This window comes from Ambystoma mexicanum, chromosome 3q, assembly GCF_040938575.1.
Source record: "Ambystoma mexicanum isolate Mex_15411 chromosome 3q, UKY_AmexF1_1, whole genome shotgun sequence".
NCBI lineage: Eukaryota > Metazoa > Chordata > Amphibia > Caudata > Ambystomatidae > Ambystoma > Ambystoma mexicanum.
Genome location: NC_090926.1, coordinates 920816406 through 920838620, shown reverse-complemented (window position 1 = coordinate 920838620; position 22215 = coordinate 920816406). Strand labels below are relative to the sequence as shown.

Here is a 22215-nt window from a genome sequence, read left to right as displayed (position 1 = left end):
GGTCCGACCGTATACCAAAGCCACTGACAAAAATGCATTGCTGCACTTCAGGAGTCATCACGCCCAACATGTTAAGAACAATCTTCCTTTTGGGCAATTTTTACGACTGAAAAAGAATAGTAGCACCAATGAATCATATGAGGTTGGAGCGAATAATTTGATTACTAAATTGTTACATCGAGGCTATCCCACCCCTTTGGTTAAAAAAGCAGCCAAAAGAGCGTTTAACAATAATCGAGAATCTCTCCTTGATCAACAAATTCAGAGAGAAAGAAAGACAAAGGAGACGCCTCTTGTTTTTGTTAACACATTCAGCAATCTGTCATATAAAATTAAGGGCATTGTAACAAGAAATTGGAATAAGATCATGACCAAGGAAGTCGGGAGGCCTATTGTAGCTTTCAAAAAAAGCACCACTGTAAGAAATTTGATTATGAGAAATGATGTGAGCACTAAAAAGAAACCTGTGCAACAAACAATGTTATGGGGTCTCCCCCCTGTTGTGGGTCATTTCCCTTGTGGAACCTGTTGTATGTGCACCCAAACAAAGAAAACAGTGCATGTAGATTTGGGTCTGGATAAAATGTGGAATATTAATGAACACACCAATTGCAATACAAATAATGTGATCTATTTGATTATATGTCCATGCAAACGAATGTACATTGGCAAAACTAACAGAAAATGCAGAACTAGAATGATTGAGCATAAAAGCTGCATCAGGAACAAGGTGGTACAGGCCCCTATGGTCAAGCACTTTATAGAAATGGAACATTCACATAATGACTTTGAATGGTGTATTTTGAAACACATCAAAGGTCGGTCACAAGTGATTATTAACAAAAAATTATTGCATTTAGAACAAAAACTCATTTTTCTATCCAAAAGCCATATTAAGGGATTGAACGAAGGTGTGGAGTGGCATAATGCCTAGGAGGTGTGTGGTGATTAATTACACATGCATTTGGGTGTCTCTCTCTGTTGAGTGCCTCCCGCCCGTACGTGTGCAATATTTGACCTGGGTAGAGAAGGACTAGGATGTCCCGTAGACTCGATATGGTGTGGGTCAGTCATGCGTTCCCTATGTGTTCTGAAATACAAAAGTGTGTGCAATATTATGTAATGCCCATGTGAGCAGTGTGACATTTGTTAAGATTTTGTTCATTCATTATTGTTCAAACACTTGTCTTTATTGATGTGTTGCACTGTATTTGTAGTGTGGGAAAAAAAAAAAAAAAAAGTGCGTGATGACGTCACGACGTCACGCTCGTGCGCGATGACGTCATCGCGTCACGTTGTGACCCGCGAATTCGCGCTCTTTTGACATCGTCAGCTGGTATTTAAGGAGGTTGTTTTTGACCCGCGTTTCCATGGGTGAATCTCCGGATGAGGACGCAGACACAGTAATAGTGAGGCAGGAATAAGGAACTTTTGGAAGTAAGTAAGGGGAAGGGCCTCTATCACTTGGATGTTGGAGGTTATTGTATGTAATGATATATGGGGAGAAGAGAGGTCACTAAATAGGGACTCTGTCTCCTCACAGAATACTAAACCTCAAAGAGTGGTGGAATGGGTCCAATTACCACGGGTGTGGAATAATAAGACACAGGACTGAGAGCGCTTACCTCACTATATTACAGACCAGCAGTGAGATAGGTAAGTTTGACTATAAGAATGATGATTGACAGTGAATAAAAATAGGTATGTGTTAAGTCCCTTGAGTCTATTTTTGCTCGTAATTCTAAATTTTGCCCATGACAATTTTTACCTAGAAAGGAGAGATTAAGGAAACGCAAGAATTCCTCAAGAAATTGGGAATCTGCAGTGATTTACAGAACAGGCCCAGGATTTATCAATGGGATGAAAGGTATGTAGTCGGATTCATACCTACTGTTCACCCTCTTAGGGATGAGGGTTTCCATTTAAGTAAAATAAGATTAATACTGGATTACTAGATACTAATAGGGTGCCTTTTGCTTTTGATTAACAGGTTTCTCCCCTAAAGAAGAATTATTAATTCCGGCACAAGTCAAAAATCCCCTGAAGAATGTCCTACATTATTGTATCTGAAGGACAGAAACTTGTACAAGTCGGGTTGTTTACATTACACCAATAGGAAATAGGCCATCAATTGTGTGGCATAGGAATCAGAGTGTATGATCCTAAAGAAATGATTATAACATTTTTCACTTATGGTGTTCTTACTTGTGTGGTTTTAACATATGATATATGTTTTATGTACTATGATCATTTTTATGATTGTTTTTTATGAAATAGATGAGATTTAAATAAAGTATTTTGGATAATTGACTCCATCGTTGATGGGGGAAGAGTGTTAAGCAACACCGGTTGAAATACTGGACTTTCTTTTTGTATATATAAAAAAAAGTGTATGCTCACAGAGCAAGAAGTCTATCCCTAGCTGTGACTCTGAACCATTCTGATAATAGAAGTTGTTGGAGACTAATAGGGTCTCGGTGGTTAATGTGTATAGTGACACGAATTTGTCCTTAAATTCTTTCCTTTTGTTGTGTTGTGTGTGTTGGGGCATTTTTTAATAATATCATTATGGACTCTGAGAGATGCTTAGCCTATGATGATGAGTACGTCCGGAAATTGATAGAATCTTTACCGATAGTGGGGCTCAATAAAGATTTAGAAACATTGGACAAAGACGATCAATGGGATGAGTTAGTCCAAATGAGGAAAAGACTCATCCGCACAGAACTACATGCCATTATCATGTTAGAGTATGTTAAAAATCAGGCTCTACCTCAGGGTCTTATTGTGAGAAACGAACCCAGATTGTTTTTAGATAATCCGGATTTCAAATTAAAATGGAGCTATATCTCCAATAAATGTGGTCGGGATTGGCTTATTCTAATTATTGAAACAGCCCAGAAAACAGCCAAAAAAATCGAGATAGATCTGAAAGATCTAGAAGAGAAAATGAAGAGTAAATTTGATGTGGAAGCATTCAAAAAAGGCTTAGATAAACATCTAAAAGAAATGCAAGAGTTTAAGAATGAAACAATATCCGAAAGAATTAAAAGAATGAAAAAGGATATTCAGAATTTCTCACATGAGAAAGCATTTCGTTTTACCAACAAAGACTACAAATTTGGAGAGCCCAAACCTAATATAAAACAGAATCGGAGAGTACGTTTCCGGAATACATCATATAGTTCAAGTGGAGGAGGCTCCTCGGACTATGTTGAATCCGGCGACTCTGAGATTCCCAACAACAGGGGGGGAGGCCGTCCATCTAGAGGTAGAGGCACAAGAAACAACAGTCAGAGAGGCAATAACCAAAGACAGGCTTTTTTAGGCAGAGGAGGAGATCAGAGACAATGGGAACCAGAACGAATGCAAACAAGGAGCTACAGGGGTTGGTAGTCAACCTTTCAAATTTTCAGATTACTAAGGAAGAAGAAGAAGTACTAAACAATGGGTTAAATTTTGTACTCACCAAGTTCCACAATCCTTTTGACTTCAGGATTGAATTTAATCAGTTTATGCGGAAAGTTCACCTTAAAGAGTTTTTTATGGATAATACCTTTGATAAGGGAGACAATTGTAGTGGTTTGAGAAATCCATCAGTTTTTTGTGCACCAACCAACGCACATACAGTAGAATCCAAGGTTTTTGAAAAAAAGGTTTTGGAGGAGGTAACCAAATTAGAAACTAAGGGTATCCCTCACCATTCTAATTTGAGTATAACAGAACAAAAGATTTTGAAAAGTTTGGGCGCCAATGATAAGATAATTATCCGTCAAGCCGATAAAGGAGGCGCTATTGTAATCCTGAACAGGAGTGATTACATTAGTGAATGTGAAAGATTATTATCAGATGAACACCACTACCAAAAAATAGACAAAGATCCGAGTAATGATCTGTTGAATATCATCCGAGATAAAGTACACAAGGCTATGGATGAACACATGATTAGCAAACAAGAGGGTGATTTTCTGATTAGAGAAAACGGCCGCGTACCCATTTTCTATACATTACCGAAAATACATAAAAACCTGGAAAACCCGCCAGGTAGACCAATTGTTTCGGGGGTTAGTTCTCTCTTGGAACCACTTTCCAAATATGCAGATTTCTATCTAAGACCTTTTATTCCTACTATGAAAAGTTATATCAAGGATACTACGGATGCCATTAACAGAATAGAGGGCAATATTATTGACCCCGGGGCTAATTTACTTATTTGCTTAGATATTCAAGCATTATACACTAACATACCACAGTTGGCGACTTTGGAGGTAGTAGAGGAGACTTTATTGAAAAGAGAGGATGAGAATCCAGTATCCTCCTCTTTTATTAAGTGGTGCACAGAGATGGCCCTTACACAAAATTTCTTCCAATTTATGGGACAGTTTTACAAGCAGATTGAAGGGACAGCCATGGGTTCTGCCATGGCCCCGAATGTTGCCAATTTGTATGTTAACATGTTTGAGGAAACGGTTGTCTATAATGAACGCAATCCCTTTCAGAATAATATCGTATGTTGGTTGCGTTATATAGACGATATTTTCATTATCTGGAAAGGGAATGAAGAGGAGGCGAACCATTTTTTACAGTGGCTTAATCAACAAAATAGATACCTAAAATTTACCAGTAATATAAGCAATAAGGAAGTCAACTATTTAGATATCTGCATATATCACCAGAACGGATTTCTATTGGTCCGACCGTATACCAAAGCCACTGACAAAAATGCATTGCTGCACTTCAGGAGTCATCACGCCCAACATGTTAAGAACAATCTTCCTTTTGGGCAATTTTTACGACTGAAAAAGAATAGTAGCACCAATGAATCATATGAGGTTGGAGCGAATAATTTGATTACTAAATTGTTACATCGAGGCTATCCCACCCCTTTGGTTAAAAAAGCAGCCAAAAGAGCGTTTAACAATAATCGAGAATCTCTCCTTGATCAACAAATTCAGAGAGAAAGAAAGACAAAGGAGACGCCTCTTGTTTTTGTTAACACATTCAGCAATCTGTCATATAAAATTAAGGGCATTGTAACAAGAAATTGGAATAAGATCATGACCAAGGAAGTCGGGAGGCCTATTGTAGCTTTCAAAAAAAGCACCACTGTAAGAAATTTGATTATGAGAAATGATGTGAGCACTAAAAAGAAACCTGTGCAACAAACAATGTTATGGGGTCTCCCCCCTGTTGTGGGTCATTTCCCTTGTGGAACCTGTTGTATGTGCACCCAAACAAAGAAAACAGTGCATGTAGATTTGGGTCTGGATAAAATGTGGAATATTAATGAACACACCAATTGCAATACAAATAATGTGATCTATTTGATTATATGTCCATGCAAACAAATGTACATTGGCAAAACTAACAGAAAATGCAGAACTAGAATGATTTAGCATAAAAGCTGCATCAGGAACAAGGTGGTACAGGCCCCTATGGTCAAGCACTTTATAGAAATGGAACATTCACATAATGACTTTGAATGGTGTATTTTGAAACACATCAAAGGTCGGTCACAAGTGATTATTAACAAAAAATTATTGCATTTAGAACAAAAACTCATTTTTCTATCCAAAAGCCATATTAAGGGATTGAACGAAGGTGTGGAGTGGCATAATGCCTAGGAGGTGTGTGGTGATTAATTACACATGCATTTGGGTGTCTCTCTCTGTTGAGTGCCTCCCGCCCGTACGTGTGCAATATTTGACCTGGGTAGAGAAGGACTAGGATGTCCCGTAGACTCGATATGGTGTGGGTCAGTCATGCGTTCCCTATGTGTTCTGAAATACAAAAGTGTGTGCAATATTATGTAATGCCCATGTGAGCAGTGTGACATTTGTTAAGATTTTGTTCATTCATTATTGTTCAAACACTTGTCTTTATTGATGTGTTGCACTGTATTTGTAGTGTGGGAAAAAAAAAAAAAAAAAAGTGCGTGATGACGTCACGACGTCACGCTCGTGCGCGATGACGTCATCGCGTCACGTTGTGACCCGCGAATTCGCGCTCTTTTGACATCGTCAGCTGGTATTTAAGGAGGTTGTTTTTGACCCGCGTTTCCATGGGTGAATCTCCGGATGAGGACGCAGACACAGTAATAGTGAGGCAGGAATAAGGAACTTTTGGAAGTAAGTAAGGGGAAGGGCCTCTATCACTTGGATGTTGGAGGTTATTGTATGTAATGATATATGGGGAGAAGAGAGGTCACTAAATAGGGACTCTGTCTCCTCACAGAATACTAAACCTCAAAGAGTGGTGGAATGGGTCCAATTACCACGGGTGTGGAATAATAAGACACAGGACTGAGAGCGCTTACCTCACTATATTACAGACCAGCAGTGAGATAGGTAAGTTTGACTATAAGAATGATGATTGACAGTGAATAAAAATAGGTATGTGTTAAGTCCCTTGAGTCTATTTTTGCTCGTAATTCTAAATTTTGCCCATGACAATTTTTACCTAGAAAGGAGAGATTAAGGAAACGCAAGAATTCCTCAAGAAATTGGGAATCTGCGGTGATTTACAGAACAGGCCCAGGATTTATCAATGGGATGAAAGGTATGTAGTCGGATTCATACCTACTGTTCACCCTCTTAGGGATGAGGGTTTCCATTTAAGTAAAATAAGATTAATACTGGATTACTAGATACTAATAGGGTGCCTTTTGCTTTTGATTAACAGGTTTCTCCCCTAAAGAAGAATTATTAATTCCGGCACAAGTCAAAAATCCCCTGAAGAATGTCCTACATTATTGTATCTGAAGGACAGAAACTTGTACAAGTCGGGTTGTTTACATTACACCAATAGGAAATAGGCCATCAATTGTGTGGCATAGGAATCAGAGTGTATGATCCTAAAGAAATGATTATAACATTTTTCACTTATGGTGTTCTTACTTGTGTGGTTTTAACATATGATATATGTTTTATGTACTATGATCATTTTTATGATTGTTTTTTATGAAATAGATGAGATTTAAATAAAGTATTTTGGATAATTGACTCCATCGTTGATGGGGGAAGAGTGTTAAGCAACACCGGTTGAAATACTGGACTTTCTTTTTGTATATATAAAAAAAAGTGTATGCTCACAGAGCAAGAAGTCTATCCCTAGCTGTGACTCTGAACCATTCTGATAATAGAAGTTGTTGGAGACTAATAGGGTCTCGGTGGTTAATGTGTATAGTGACACAAATTTGTCCTTAAATTCTTTCCTTTTGTTGTGTTGTGTGTGTTGGGGCATTTTTTAATAATATCATTATGGACTCTGAGAGATGCTTAGCCTATGATGATGAGTACGTCCGGAAATTGATAGAATCTTTACCGATAGTGGGGCTCAATAAAGATTTAGAAACATTGGACAAAGACGATCAATGGGATGAGTTAGTCCAAATGAGGAAAAGACTCATCCGCACAGAACTACATGCCATTATCATGTTAGAGTATGTTAAAAATCAGGCTCTACCTCAGGGTCTTATTGTGAGAAACGAACCCAGATTGTTTTTAGATAATCCGGATTTCAAATTAAAATGGAGCTATATCTCCAATAAATGTGGTCGGGATTGGCTTATTCTAATTATTGAAACAGCCCAGGAAACAGCCAAAAAAATCGAGATAGATCTGAAAGATCTAGAAGAGAAAATGAAGAGTAAATTTGATGTGGAAGCATTCAAAAAAGGCTTAGATAAACATCTAAAAGAAATGCAAGAGTTTAAGAATGAAACAATATCCGAAAGAATTAAAAGAATGAAAAAGGATATTCAGAATTTCTCACATGAGAAAGCATTTCGTTTTACCAACAAAGACTACAAATTTGGAGAGCCCAAACCTAATATAAAACAGAATCGGAGAGTACGTTTCCGGAATACATCATATAGTTCAAGTGGAGGAGGCTCCTCGGACTATGTTGAATCCGGCGACTCTGAGATTCCCAACAACAGGGGGGGAGGCCGTCCATCTAGAGGTAGAGGCACAAGAAACAACAGTCAGAGAGGCAATAACCAAAGACAGGCTTTTTTAGGCAGAGGAGGAGATCAGAGACAATGGGAACCAGAACGAATGCAAACAAGGAGCTACAGGGGTTGGTAGTCAACCTTTCAAATTTTCAGATTACTAAGGAAGAAGAAGAAGTACTAAACAATGGGTTAAATTTTGTACTCACCAAGTTCCACAATCCTTTTGACTTCAGGATTGAATTTAATCAGTTTATGCGGAAAGTTCACCTTAAAGAGTTTTTTATGGATAATACCTTTGATAAGGGAGACAATTGTAGTGGTTTGAGAAATCCATCAGTTTTTTGTGCACCAACCAACGCACATACAGTAGAATCCAAGGTTTTTGAAAAAAAGGTTTTGGAGGAGGTAACCAAATTAGAAACTAAGGGTATCCCTCACCATTCTAATTTGAGTATAACAGAACAAAAGATTTTGAAAAGTTTGGGCGCCAATGATAAGATAATTATCCGTCAAGCCGATAAAGGAGGCGCTATTGTAATCCTGAACAGGAGTGATTACATTAGTGAATGTGAAAGATTATTATCAGATGAACACCACTACCAAAAAATAGACAAAGATCCGAGTAATGATCTGTTGAATATCATCCGAGATAAAGTACACAAGGCTATGGATGAACACATGATTAGCAAACAAGAGGGTGATTTTCTGATTAGAGAAAACGGCTGCGTACCCATTTTCTATACATTACCGAAAATACATAAAAACCTGGAAAACCCGCCAGGTAGACCAATTGTTTCGGGGGTTAGTTCTCTCTTGGAACCACTTTCCAAATATGCAGATTTCTATCTAAGACCTTTTATTCCTACTATGAAAAGTTATATCAAGGATACTACGGATGCCATTAACAGAATAGAGGGCAATATTTTTGACCCCGGGGCTAATTTACTTATTTGCTTAGATATTCAAGCATTATACACTAACATACCACAGTTGGCGACTTTGGAGGTAGTAGAGGAGACTTTATTGAAAAGAGAGGATGAGAATCCAGTATCCTCCTCTTTTATTAAGTGGTGCACAGAGATGGCCCTTACACAAAATTTCTTCCAATTTATGGGACAGTTTTACAAGCAGATTGAAGGGACAGCCATGGGTTCTGCCATGGCCCCGAATGTTGCCAATTTGTATGTTAACATGTTTGAGGAAACGGTTGTCTATAATGAACGCAATCCCTTTCAGAATAATATCGTATGTTGGTTGCGTTATATAGACGATATTTTCATTATCTGGAAAGGGAATGAAGAGGAGGCGAACCATTTTTTACAGTGGCTTAATCAACAAAATAGATACCTAAAATTTACCAGTAATATAAGCAATAAGGAAGTCAACTATTTAGATATCTGCATATATCACCAGAACGGATATCTTTTGGTCCGACCGTATACCAAAGCCACTGACAAAAATGCATTGCTGCACTTCAGGAGTCATCACGCCCAACATGTTAAGAACAATCTTCCTTTTGGGCAATTTTTACGACTGAAAAAGAATAGTAGCACCAATGAATCATATGAGGTTGGAGCGAATAATTTGATTACTAAATTGTTACATCGAGGCTATCCCACCCCTTTGGTTAAAAAAGCAGCCAAAAGAGCGTTTAACAATAATCGAGAATCTCTCCTTGATCAGCAAATTCAGAGAGAAAGAAAGACAAAGGAGACGCCTCTTGTTTTTGTTAACACATTCAGCAATCTGTCATATAAAATTAAGGGCATTGTAACAAGAAATTGGAATAAGATCATGACCAAGGAAGTCGGGAGGCCTATTGTAGCTTTCAAAAAAAGCACCACTGTAAGAAATTTGATTATGAGAAATGATGTGAGCACTAAAAAGAAACCTGTGCAACAAACAATGTTATGGGGTCTCCCCCCTGTTGTGGGTCATTTCCCTTGTGGAACCTGTTGTATGTGCACCCAAACAAAGAAAACAGTGCATGTAGATTTGGGTCTGGATAAAATGTGGAATATTAATGAACACACCAATTGCAATACAAATAATGTGATCTATTTGATTATATGTCCATGCAAACGAATGTACATTGGCAAAACTAACAGAAAATGCAGAACTAGAATGATTGAGCATAAAAGCTGCATCAGGAACAAGGTGGTACAGGCCCCTATGGTCAAGCACTTTATAGAAATGGAACATTCACATAATGACTTTGAATGGTGTATTTTGAAACACATCAAAGGTCGGTCACAAGTGATTATTAACAAAAAATTATTGCATTTAGAACAAAAACTCATTTTTCTATGCAAAAGCCATATTAAGGGATTGAACGAAGGTGTGGAGTGGCATAATGCCTAGGAGGTGTGTGGTGATTAATTACACATGCATTTGGGTGTCTCTCTCTGTTGAGTGCCTCCCGCCCGTACGTGTGCAATATTTGACCTGGGTAGAGAAGGACTAGGATGTCCCGTAGACTCGATATGGTGTGGGTCAGTCATGCGTTCCCTATGTGTTCTGAAATACAAAAGTGTGTGCAATATTATGTAATGCCCATGTGAGCAGTGTGACATTTGTTAAGATTTTGTTCATTCATTATTGTTCAAACACTTGTCTTTATTGATGTGTTGCACTGTATTTGTAGTGTGGGAAAAAAAAAAAAAAAGTGCGTGATGACGTCACGACGTCACGCTCGTGCGCGATGACGTCATCGCGTCACGTTGTGACCCGCGAATTCGCGCTCTTTTGACATCGTCAGCTGGTATTTAAGGAGGTTGTTTTTGACCCGCGTTTCCATGGGTGAATCTCCGGATGAGGACGCAGACACAGTAATAGTGAGGCAGGAATAAGGAACTTTTGGAAGTAAGTAAGGGGAAGGGCCTCTATCACTTGGATGTTGGAGGTTATTGTATGTAATGATATATGGGGAGAAGAGAGGTCACTAAATAGGGACTCTGTCTCCTCACAGAATACTAAACCTCAAAGAGTGGTGGAATGGGTCCAATTACCACGGGTGTGGAATAATAAGACACAGGACTGAGAGCGCTTACCTCACTATATTACAGACCAGCAGTGAGATAGGTAAGTTTGACTATAAGAATGATGATTGACAGTGAATAGAAATAGGTATGTGTTAAGTCCCTTGAGTCTATTTTTGCTCGTAATTCTAAATTTTGCCCATGACAATTTTTACCTAGAAAGGAGAGATTAAGGAAACGCAAGAATTCCTCAAGAAATTGGGAATCTGCGGTGATTTACAGAACAGGCCCAGGATTTATCAATGGGATGAAAGGTATGTAGTCGGATTCATACCTACTGTTCACCCTCTTAGGGATGAGGGTTTCCATTTAAGTAAAATAAGATTAATACTGGATTACTAGATACTAATAGGGTGCCTTTTGCTTTTGATTAACAGGTTTCTCCCCTAAAGAAGAATTATTAATTCCGGCACAAGTCAAAAATCCCCTGAAGAATGTCCTACATTATTGTATCTGAAGGACAGAAACTTGTACAAGTCGGGTTGTTTACATTACACCAATAGGAAATAGGCCATCAATTGTGTGGCATAGGAATCAGAGTGTATGATCCTAAAGAAATGATTATAACATTTTTCACTTATGGTGTTCTTACTTGTGTGGTTTTAACATATGATATATGTTTTATGTACTATGATCATTTTTATGATTGTTTTTTATGAAATAGATGAGATTTAAATAAAGTATTTTGGATAATTGACTCCATCGTTGATGGGGGAAGAGTGTTAAGCAACACCGGTTGAAATACTGGACTTTCTTTTTGTATATATAAAAAAAAATACTCTTGGGTAATGCCTTGAATGCTCAAGGTTTCACAGGAGCTACAAGTATAGTTCCTTTTACTGAAGAATTACCAGTCTCTATAGGAGAATGTGATATGACTGTGCCATTGTTGTATTCAAAACAGACAACAGGGATTTAATGACGAAGTTGAATATGACTATTTCCTTTTCTGATGAGCGCATAGTGTGTTCAACACCAGGGATACCTTATTTAAATGTCAGTGAATTCATTTTGGCATTTACTGGGCAAATATCCATACAAGGAGTACTGTTAGAACCAGAGCTGTTTCATTATGGGGTGCAAATTTTGTTAACATGGCTGCCTGGTTTAGTAGGTAAAAATTTGAGAATACCTGATGAGTTTTTCTTTAGCCCAGAGATTTCCATGGACGAAGAGGGGGGATAGGTGTTTCCCTTAGAGCTTCAAGCAGCTGTCATACGAGGGGTTTTGGCTATGCTCATAGGATTTGATGACAATGGCAGATCATGGAGCACAGTAATTGCTATCGGAGAAGGTTACAGATTAACTGACGTCACTGATGAGGACATGTTTAAAGATGACCCATCTGATGACGAAGTAGTGTTCGACATGAGCATTACATATTGGGTTAGATCAGAACAAAGTGAGGTTCCGCAGAGAATGATGATATTGAGACAGCGTCCTGCATTCTTTGACGAAGACATTGGCGAAAGTGCCAGTTTCTTTATGGATTACGGGCCCCTATAATGTAGGCCTATTAAAGGGGGTTGGAGAAGTTAAGATTACCCTGAAGCCAGGAGCAATTTTACCTCGAGCACAATAGTATCCCATGTCTCGAGAGGCAGACAAGGGTATTTTAAGACAATATTTGCCATGATGGATCAAGGTATTTTAGTGACATCAGAGTCACCATGCAATACGGCTGTGTACCCTGTGAAAAAATCAAGGGGGGGTAGTTGCATTTAATTCAGGACATGTACCCGATTAACCAGATTGTAGAGGCCAAATTTCCTCTAGTTACTAATCCAGCGATGATCTTATGTAGTATGCCTGTTGAGGCGCGATATTTTACTGTGATTGACTTGAAAAATGTGTTCTTCTCAATCCCATTGCATAAAGATTCTCAAGATCTGACGTCATTCACGTTCAGACAGACTAAGTTAAAAAGCACAAGATTACCCCAGTGGTACTGTGAGTCTCCATCGATTTTCAACAGAATCCTGCAGATGGATTTAAGCAATATTGATTTGCCAAGTGTTGTGTTGCAATACATTGATAATATTTTGGTCTGCAGCACATCAAAAAAAGAGTGCAGACATGATTAAGTTCAGCTAATGATTATTTTAGCCGAGAAGGGATATAAGGTGGACAAAGAAAAATTGCAGTATTGTCAAAAAGAGGTGTTATACTTAGTACAGTTAATTTCGCATGAAGGAAAGAAAGTTACACCTGAAAGGGCTGAGGCCATTTTGAAAACAGCAAAACCACACATGATAAAGCACATGCAGCAATTTTTGGGACTGTGCAATTATGTGAGGGCATGGGTATTTTATTATATTTCATACACAAGGTCATTGTTGCAGGCCCTGAAAAAGGTTCAAGCAAGTCAGGAAAAGATTGTATGGACTGAGGAAATGGAGGAAGGGTTTGATGAGTTGAAAAAGGCAATTTCCACAGCTTCAGTTCTAAGGATTCCTAATTATTGTGAGGAATTATTTTTGTTTTTGCACACGAATGGAACAGTTATGACGGCGGTACTTACGCAGAGAATTACGTTGGGGTACAAGCCTTTAGCATATTACAGTGGGATTTTGGACCCAGTAATGAGGGGTCACGTCCCCTGCGAACAATCTTTGTCAGCCGCTGCGTTGGCTATTGAGAAGCCTGCCAACATAGTAATGGGGTGTTCCATGACGATGTTTGTTGAGCATGCATTATTTGATGTTTTGGAAAAACCTAAGGGTACTTCAGCGTCTCAAAGAACTTCTGATTATGAGGGGCTCATATCGAATCCGGCGATTAAAATAGTCAGATGTAAAACAGTGAATCCTGCCACATTTGTAGCCGAACCACTGGCAAAGAATGAGCAGGCACAGGATTACTCCAACTATGAGGAGTTCTATGACGAGATTCCAAGGGTGAAGGAAAATGCTCTAGCAGCTGGGGAGATGGTTCTTCGAAAATCAATCAAACTAATGGACAAAGATATTCAGGTGCCGCTGTGGTAAAACACATGGCTAACTCAGAATTTGAAGTATTGATAAGTGCATGACTACCATCTCACTTTTCAGCACAGGCTGCACAATTAGTGGCGCTGATTGTCGCGCTTGAGAAAAAACACAGACCGGGAAGTAACCGTGTGCAGTGACTCCACCTATGTGACGTCGACAGTACACACAGGGCTAGCACATTGGAAAAGGAGGGGCTACCTCCGACCGGACGGCATTCCAGTGCAGCATGCAGCCTTATTGGACAGACTTATTAAAGCACTACAGCTCCCAGTAGCCATAGCAATTGTTAAGTGTGCAGCGCACACTAAGAGAGCAGACTTTATTTCACACGGAAATCAAGCCGCAGACGAAGAAGCAAAACGAGTTGCTTATTCAGAGGATATTATGAGCTTTCATACACCTGATGTGAATGGAATAATGGTGGTGATGATGATTATAAATGAAAGTTTCAATAACTTGTCATAGACGCAACTAATGGAAGTTTCAAGGTGAAGCACCACAGGATGATAATGATCTGTGGACACGGGGGGGTGTTCTTTATTCCCTTCCGAGGCATTGTGGTGACAGGAAAGCACTGGTAAAACGGTGATGCCTGTAGCCTTGTTAAGAGTGGCGTTGGAACAGCTACACTACCCTGCGCATGTCATTAGGGAAAGCCTTGCAGCAACTATTGCGGAGGAATGGTTCATACCATCATACCAAATTTGTTAGGACACGCTGCATTTTATGTAGTAAATTTCATCGTATGTCAAAGGTTTAATGCTGGGTACACGCTGCAAACAGTCAGAGGTGTTATTCCTCAACCAAATAATCATTTTCAGCATTTACATCTTGACTATGTTGATATGCTGCAGGTCTGTAATGGTTACAGACATATGATAGTGGTAGTGTGCCCCTTCTCAGGATGGGTCGAAGCTGGCCCATGCACACATCCAGATGGCACATGCGCTGCGAAGTTCCTAATTCGAGAAGTGTTTCCCAGGAATATGTGAAGTATTAAGATAAGATAATGGCCCCCATTTAGTGAATGAAGTATTCGAGCAGGTCAGCTTATTGCTCAGTATAAAGCATATGTTTTCTTCGGCTTATCACCCGCAAGCCAATGGAGTATGTGAAAGACTCAAGGGCTTGCTTACAGAAAGGATAGCTAAACTTAAGTTAACATTGAAAAAAGGATGGTTGCATCACCTGCATTATATGCACTGGGGAATCAGCCAGGCTATGACCATCATCTTACGCCACACAAACTAGTAACTGGGAGGTAAATGAGAACGCCTCTCACTCCTCCATCGAGGACTAGAAGTGATGCAGAGACAACAGCAGAATTGTTAGGAGAGGATCTACGTGCCTACTTAACATGTATGACTACAAGTATCTCTGTCATTTCACAACAAGTCAAGTGGATGGGGTGTCGGTCTCAGAACACAGATGAAGACCATACAGCAACCGGATCAAAAGAACTTTTACTGCAAAGAGAGTTTCCCAGAGAACAAGCAGGCTCTGATCTCTAACTTTATCCACAAATTGCATCAACCCAGGTTTAACGGTCCCTTCATTGTCAAGGACGTTACTCCATCAGCAGTCAAGGTGCAAGGAAGACATGCTTGGATAATCCTGGGAGACGTGAAGATCTACATCGGTGAGACCACCACACACCCACCCCAGTCAGAAGCAAGTCAAGGAGAAGTCGTTCAGCACGTGGTTTGAGACACTCTTTGTAGCTGCTAAAATATGCAGTGAAAGAAAAAGCTATTGTTCTTGAGCCACAGGAGTTTGCTGACATTGGACTGAGACATATTGAAGTCTTGAAAAGAAATGCCTGATCTAGAGTTCATCTTTGACAACTGGAAAAGGGAGCAGTTCCATGATTCCTTTCTCACTGAGTTTCTCTTTGGAGGTGCCCATGGTAGTGCCTAATGGCAACATTCATCGGATCGTTCTTAGTGTTTTCCTCTTCATTCTTCGTTCGTATCCATCATTGGTTGGGAGAACTAATGATGTATACTTGTTTTTGCAAGATCCTAAAAATGGTCCAGTCATGAGGAGATTGTTCACAGCCATAATAGAGCAAATCCTCCAACTGCATGAGTACTGTAAGGAAAACATGAATGCCTCTATCTGATGAAGATGCACATAGACTAGTTGGAATGGTCTTTTATTTCTTGATTGAAGAACGCCCGCACCTTGTTGGACGACAAACCAACACTCTTACATTTCTGAGGAATTAGATGGCAATTAATTAATTGCTATGTGATATAATTGAGCAAATCTGTCTATTGTCTGAGACAACACAGCAAGCATCCTGATGGGCTTATCCAGTAAGGACATTCATAATCTCTTAGCTTTGGTCTTATTTTATCTGCTGGAAGCACATTCTCATTTGGTTTGGCAAAAAGACAACTCTTTTGTATCTATCAGGAACCCTAGCAGCCGTCCTGCCATCAGCCAGTTGCTTGTGGAGCTTGTGTAGCTGATCCAGCTATTACCAGAATATTTTATGAGATTGCCCGATTAAAGTTTGGTTTTTCCTTCCTTAAAAGAAAAAGTAGAAAATTGGTAACATTGATAGTAACAATATTTTGGCAAACAAGGAGAGACCGCCATGATCTGCAAGAGGCTATAGTTGTATCCTTTGGACTTATTGGTACATCATCTACACTTGCATTATGTTCATTATCATTCTACTTTCCCTCACAGTACGTATTGTCTATTATGTAAATCTAAATAAGGCAGTAGCTCCTGTGTATTTTCCTATGCAGCAGGAGGGTACAGAAGTGGCAAGTGTAAGACCACTGAGACCTTATGTGATTTTTCTTACTCCAGGGACGCATTTGAAAGAGCCTAGTCCTGTAACCGATAAGTCTACGCTTCCCTATGTAGGGAGGTCAGCTTTGCAAGTTTTCCAGGATATTTGGTTACCCTCATATTATGCCAAAAGAAAGACACATTTTGTGACTGACCCTACATCAGTAGCACATGTAATGACACCGATTGCACTGACAAATGTCTCTATGATTCCCCCAGTAAGGAGGGATTATGCAGACATACTTCATGATATGATTATAAGAGCTCATGAGGTGAGAAGGAGACCTAAGAGAAGTACAAGAGAAGATGATCATGACTTGAATGATTATCTGGACAGCACAGCTCATCTGGGAAGCAACATGTGGTATCAGCACATGAAAGAGGTAGGCAAAAAAAACTCAAAGGAGGGATGCTATGTATGTGCACTCCTGCCTTATAGTATGGGGAAGTCTAAGATATTCATAGCTATTGAAATAGATGTTCAGACAGCACACTGCCTATCTCACATTGCACTCTGCATAACAAGAGGTCAATTCATAGGCCGAACAGCTTATTTAAAATGGAAAACTGAATGGTCAGATCCAGATGAAGATGATTATGTGCAAGACACAAAGACAAGAGCAAGAGCCCACACAACGTATCATGTGATAAGATATGAACAGCCTGGAGTGAAAGGGGCTGGAATCAGATGGGAAGTAAACAGAAGACTTGAGAGTCCAGGAAAATCAGCAGAAGAAATTCGAAGATGGAAGAATACAGGCCAGATGCAGATTTGAGGATCATTGCTTTCTCCAGATGGATGGGAGGAAGGCGTGGTTTTCTGCAGAGCATGAGTAATAATTGTTGATTATAAACCAACCATTTATAAACCAACCATTGACATTGTACAAAATGCATTCAAATCTCTATGGCCAAGATTTGCTAAGCTACTAACATGGGTCAAATATAAAGGATGGCCCTTGCAGATAGTGACTTTGTAAAGTGCAAACTTGTGCTTCAGAAATAATGGCACAGGAAAACTTGGAGAAAATCAGAATTGTGGTTGAGACTTCGATGTGCCAGGAATCAATATTGGAACACCAGTGATAATGGATCACTTCTGGGCTTGTGGATCCAGAGCTTCATGATAATCTTCATACCCATGATCCAGACAGATGCAAATACTAAGTGGTTACAATAACCAGATGCGAATTGTTGCAGAGGATCAACACGACTATCAAGGGATTCAATGTAATCAAAGAGGAGCTGAGAGCCATACGATTGATGACTCTTCAGAATAGGTATGTCTTGGACATGATTACAGCCATGGATGGAGGTGTTTGTGCCAAAATTGGAGAATCATGTTGAACATTTATACCTGCTCATGATGACGAGAATGGCACTTTGACAGAGGCCATAGAAATGCTGACTAAGGTACACGTTCAAATGATAGACGAAGTGGAAGACATTGATGATGACAGTTGGTTTGGATCACTCTTTTCGTAGGTTCCGCAATGGATGGTGGATATATTCAAGATCCTTGGAGCCCTGATAGTGATGTTAATGCTTGGATTTTGTGTGATAAGGATAGTAATCTCACAATGCAAGAAGACTGCCAAAAAAGCTGTGGGAATGAAGATCATGATTGATGTCGAACCAGGATGGAAGAATAAAGAGCTGACAGATGAAGAAATCAGAGACAACATGAAGGCCAGCATCCATGCACCTGAGGGGCCAAAGTTCCTGTACCCAAAGAATCATAAGAAGTATGTGGGGAAATGGATTTAGTTCAGTCCCAGAGGACAATGCATGCTTATGTCCTGGAGTAAGGATGAGCATGTGAAGTCAGCAGAATGCCTGAAGGGAGTCATAAAGATATGAGTCCCAAAGAAGCCTTTCTTTAGACAAGGATGTCTTGATGTGAAGACTGATGAGAGAGTGGTCGATGAAATCCCCAGAGGGGGGATTGTAAAGGTGGAGTCAAGTAGCCCCATCCAAAGTTCCTCCCCCATGATTCCTATATTTTGGGAGCCAGAATGTGAAACACGTGCAGTGCCAGTAACAATACCTATACACAACAATATGATGGCCATTTGAATGAAAACCTGGAAGCAGTGTGAAAACTGAGCCAAAGGGAAGACTGGTGACAACATGAAGAGCAGAATTGATGCACCCAGAAGAGATGCAGAGACGGGAAAACATAAGCATTCTATAGAAGCAAAGGAGGAGCTGTTAAAGAAGGGCAACATTTCGGGCTCGAGCTAAAGCTGCTCATGCTACAGAATAAATAAAGAAGATATTAAGTTGTTTCACAATTGTACAGGCGCAGCAACGCAAGTAGACAAAGTATTGTTTTCAGGCTGGCTATGTAGTAAATAGATTGCGGCGATGCGCAAATGTATATGTATAGGAAATAAATAGACTACAGATGTTCCACAATGCATTTTTAGGGGCATTGTTTATTTGATGACGTTCATAGTGACCTGCATTAGAGGAGGGCTTAGTTGCCTCACTTGATGTTAGAGACCCAATCACCTTCCCTGACCAGTATGGAACGTATACCTAGATGTTCCTTGTAAGCCTATCACCAATTCAAATAGGATTTTGTAGTTTTCGATGTAGGTAGACGTCAATGATGATGACTTTGTTGTATATAACCTGCTTTTTCATGTATTGAATTGAGTGTGAAGATCGAGCGAACACATTGATGTTCATTGTAACTCCCTGTTTTAGGCAATTGATATTAAAACAGTTGCATTTTGCCAACTTCCTGAGTCAGTTTTGATTATTGATGTTTGAGTAATATTCTGCATCTCCATATGTCTCTAAGTATTGCTACCTCGTCTTAAAGGGCTGGGTCAGATACCCCAGTTCACTATGATGTGGGTCTGTTTGCTTATCACAGGAATTTATTGCTATCGAGTAGATTCTGAAAGTGATGCGACAAAAGAGTGGACCAGTTTAGTAATTTTTTCATATGTAAGACTTGACAACCTTGCTATTTATAATGGTCAAAATACAGTGTGAGTCTCAGTGCATGTTGACAGTGTAAAGTGTCTTGAGAGGAAGCACCGCTAACCCCAACCCAACTATTTTTGGTATTAAATAATTATGCTCCCTCTAAATGAAATCCATAGCCCAACCTCTCCCGGGATATCCTATCGCCTTCGGTTACTTTCTGGCCTAGTTTCATCCTCTGACACACTGCAATAGAGGCCCCAACTGTCAGTCTGTTCCAGTGCCTAATCAGGCATTGGGTGTTATTTCTGAGGTGCTGAGCACAACCTTATTGGCTCATTGTGTAGGAAAATATTAGCGGTAATGGAATTAATTTTACCGCACCGCCATATCACCAGCATGGCCTATAGGGAGGGATTTACCTCCGCCACCATGTTGGAGGTAAATTCTCCCACTTGCTGCATAAAATTGGCTAAATGCTAAACCACTGCTGTAATTCCACCAGAAATGCACCATAGAGTCCAATGGATCCTAAAAATGATTAACTCCACCAGTGGCCGTTGTAATCCGGCGGTAATTCCGCCAGACCAACTGGCAGTAACAGTAATTCACTTGGGCGCTAGTCCGGTGGATTTACTACTGGAATGCCACACAACTCGTAATGAGGCCCAATATTGTCCTTTTCCTCCACACGTCTTTGTGGCTGATCCAGTCCAACAGAAATCCTATCCAACAACCAGGCAGCATTCAACATGTACCTTAGAAACCTTAAAAGGAACACTGAGACCTTTAATAGTTCCAACAACTGTATTTCAAAGTTGCCATTGCCAAATGATTTTGTGAGTTCTGTGGGTCAGACTTGATGTTGTACATGCTCACAAATTCTTAGTCATTGCTCATTGAAGAATAATTGCGTCATCAGGCACAGTGACATTCCAGATCAGGATCATCAGTAGGACCTTATTGACTGTGCTCACAGCAGAAATAATTCACAACTTGCTGGCTTTGGCATCAACATGTGTCAGTTGTGCTCCAGTTAAAAGTCTGAATGCCTTCTCTAATTGGTTCAAATGGCCATCAAGTGATTGGTCTCTGCACACGCTCCAGGCTTTAACCTCAGAATGTACTCTAGTCCACCCGTGGTCCTCTTCTTCCTGTGTTAATCTCAGTTTGAACATGGATCTATGTTGTGCCAGACAAATAGACACATCATAATTAACATGTCTGGGACTGAGAAGCCATCTTGAAGGAAGACAAAACGAATGAATAACTGATAGTGCCTAGATTACCGTTCAAGATCGGCAACCTGTTTCCTGATATATTTGGGACTGCTGCTATTTCATACCACAGCTCCTCACTTGCTACAGTGACAAGACAGTGAAATCCAGTTGCATTCATGATATGGGAGGTGCAGTATTGGGTCAATGAACAAGATATATCCTTTTCTAAATATTTTTGCATGTGATATAAGTTTGGCCTGTCAGATCAAACCCTCTTAGTGATAGTATCATTTTCGGTAGGTACATGTGTCACTAAAAAACAGTAGGAATTCTTTTGTAATTGTTCATACAACCACTGGCATTGGTCCACATGTTCTCTGATTGGGGTAGGGTGCAGTAGGGGTGTGTAGCCTGACCATGAGCATCATTAGCTGTAATTCCAGCAAGTTTTACATGTACCTTATCATCTATGTACCACTTGATCAATCAGTTGTGATATTTCCATGCTCTGAAAAATACCAAGTATTAGTACAATACCAAGCAAGGTTGCGAACATGAGATGTCCTCAGTCACAGAATTATGTATGTTTGGTCCTGATCCATTTGGGTAGTGAGAGTAATTACACCTGCGGTGGTATCATGTGAGGGGATTTGTTGCTCAATACTAGTGGCATGGCAGAAAGTGCTTTCTGATCATCTTCAGTGGATATATAATTTGCAAGGGCCACACACATGGTGGACAACCTGTCCTACTTTACATTTAGGACAGCAGTACCTTGGTGAAATAAGGTGGCCATTTTCTTTTGGCAAAAGGTTATCAGGGTGCAGCCAATACTTCACTGGCCATGTGCTTTGCTCTGTTAGTTGCTGTCTCTCTTTGGCAGGCATTGTTACACATATAGACTGGTTCATGTCAGCCCATGAAGGATTGTAACACAGTATCACAGCCCCAAGATCCTCAGCAAATTGCTATGGCTCTTCCCTAATATTTTGGAAAGTCCTTAACTAGGTTTCTGTGGTTCTCTCTGGTATCCACAGGAGGTGCATGAGAAACTAAGCTGTTTCCTACATTAGAGTTCCCAGATAGCTGTTTCAGGTGGGGCTTGAATTATGGATGTCTCTCCCCTATCATTGGTGCCTTCTCAGGTGACCGATTGTTGGAGAGTTGTGAGCAATTGTAGGAGAGTTGTGACCGATTGTTGAAAAGTTGATAGGAATCTGGGTGAAGCTGGGAGCTGCCCCCAACCCCTGGAACCTCATTCTGAACATAAG

The 22215-nt window shown here is 39.9% G+C and overlaps 1 protein-coding gene across 1 annotated transcript in view; it reads left to right on the top strand.

Moving 5' to 3' along the window:
- The window catches only part of LOC138448026 (cilia- and flagella-associated protein 337-like), a 621048-nt gene extending 618767 nt beyond the window's left edge, over positions 1-2281 (top strand). The window contains exon 17 of the mRNA XM_069604562.1: positions 2278-2281. Within this exon, the coding sequence (XP_069460663.1) occupies positions 2278-2281 (4 nt within the window). The remainder of the gene's footprint in view (positions 1-2277) is intronic.
- The last annotated feature ends 19934 nt before the right edge of the window (positions 2282-22215 follow it).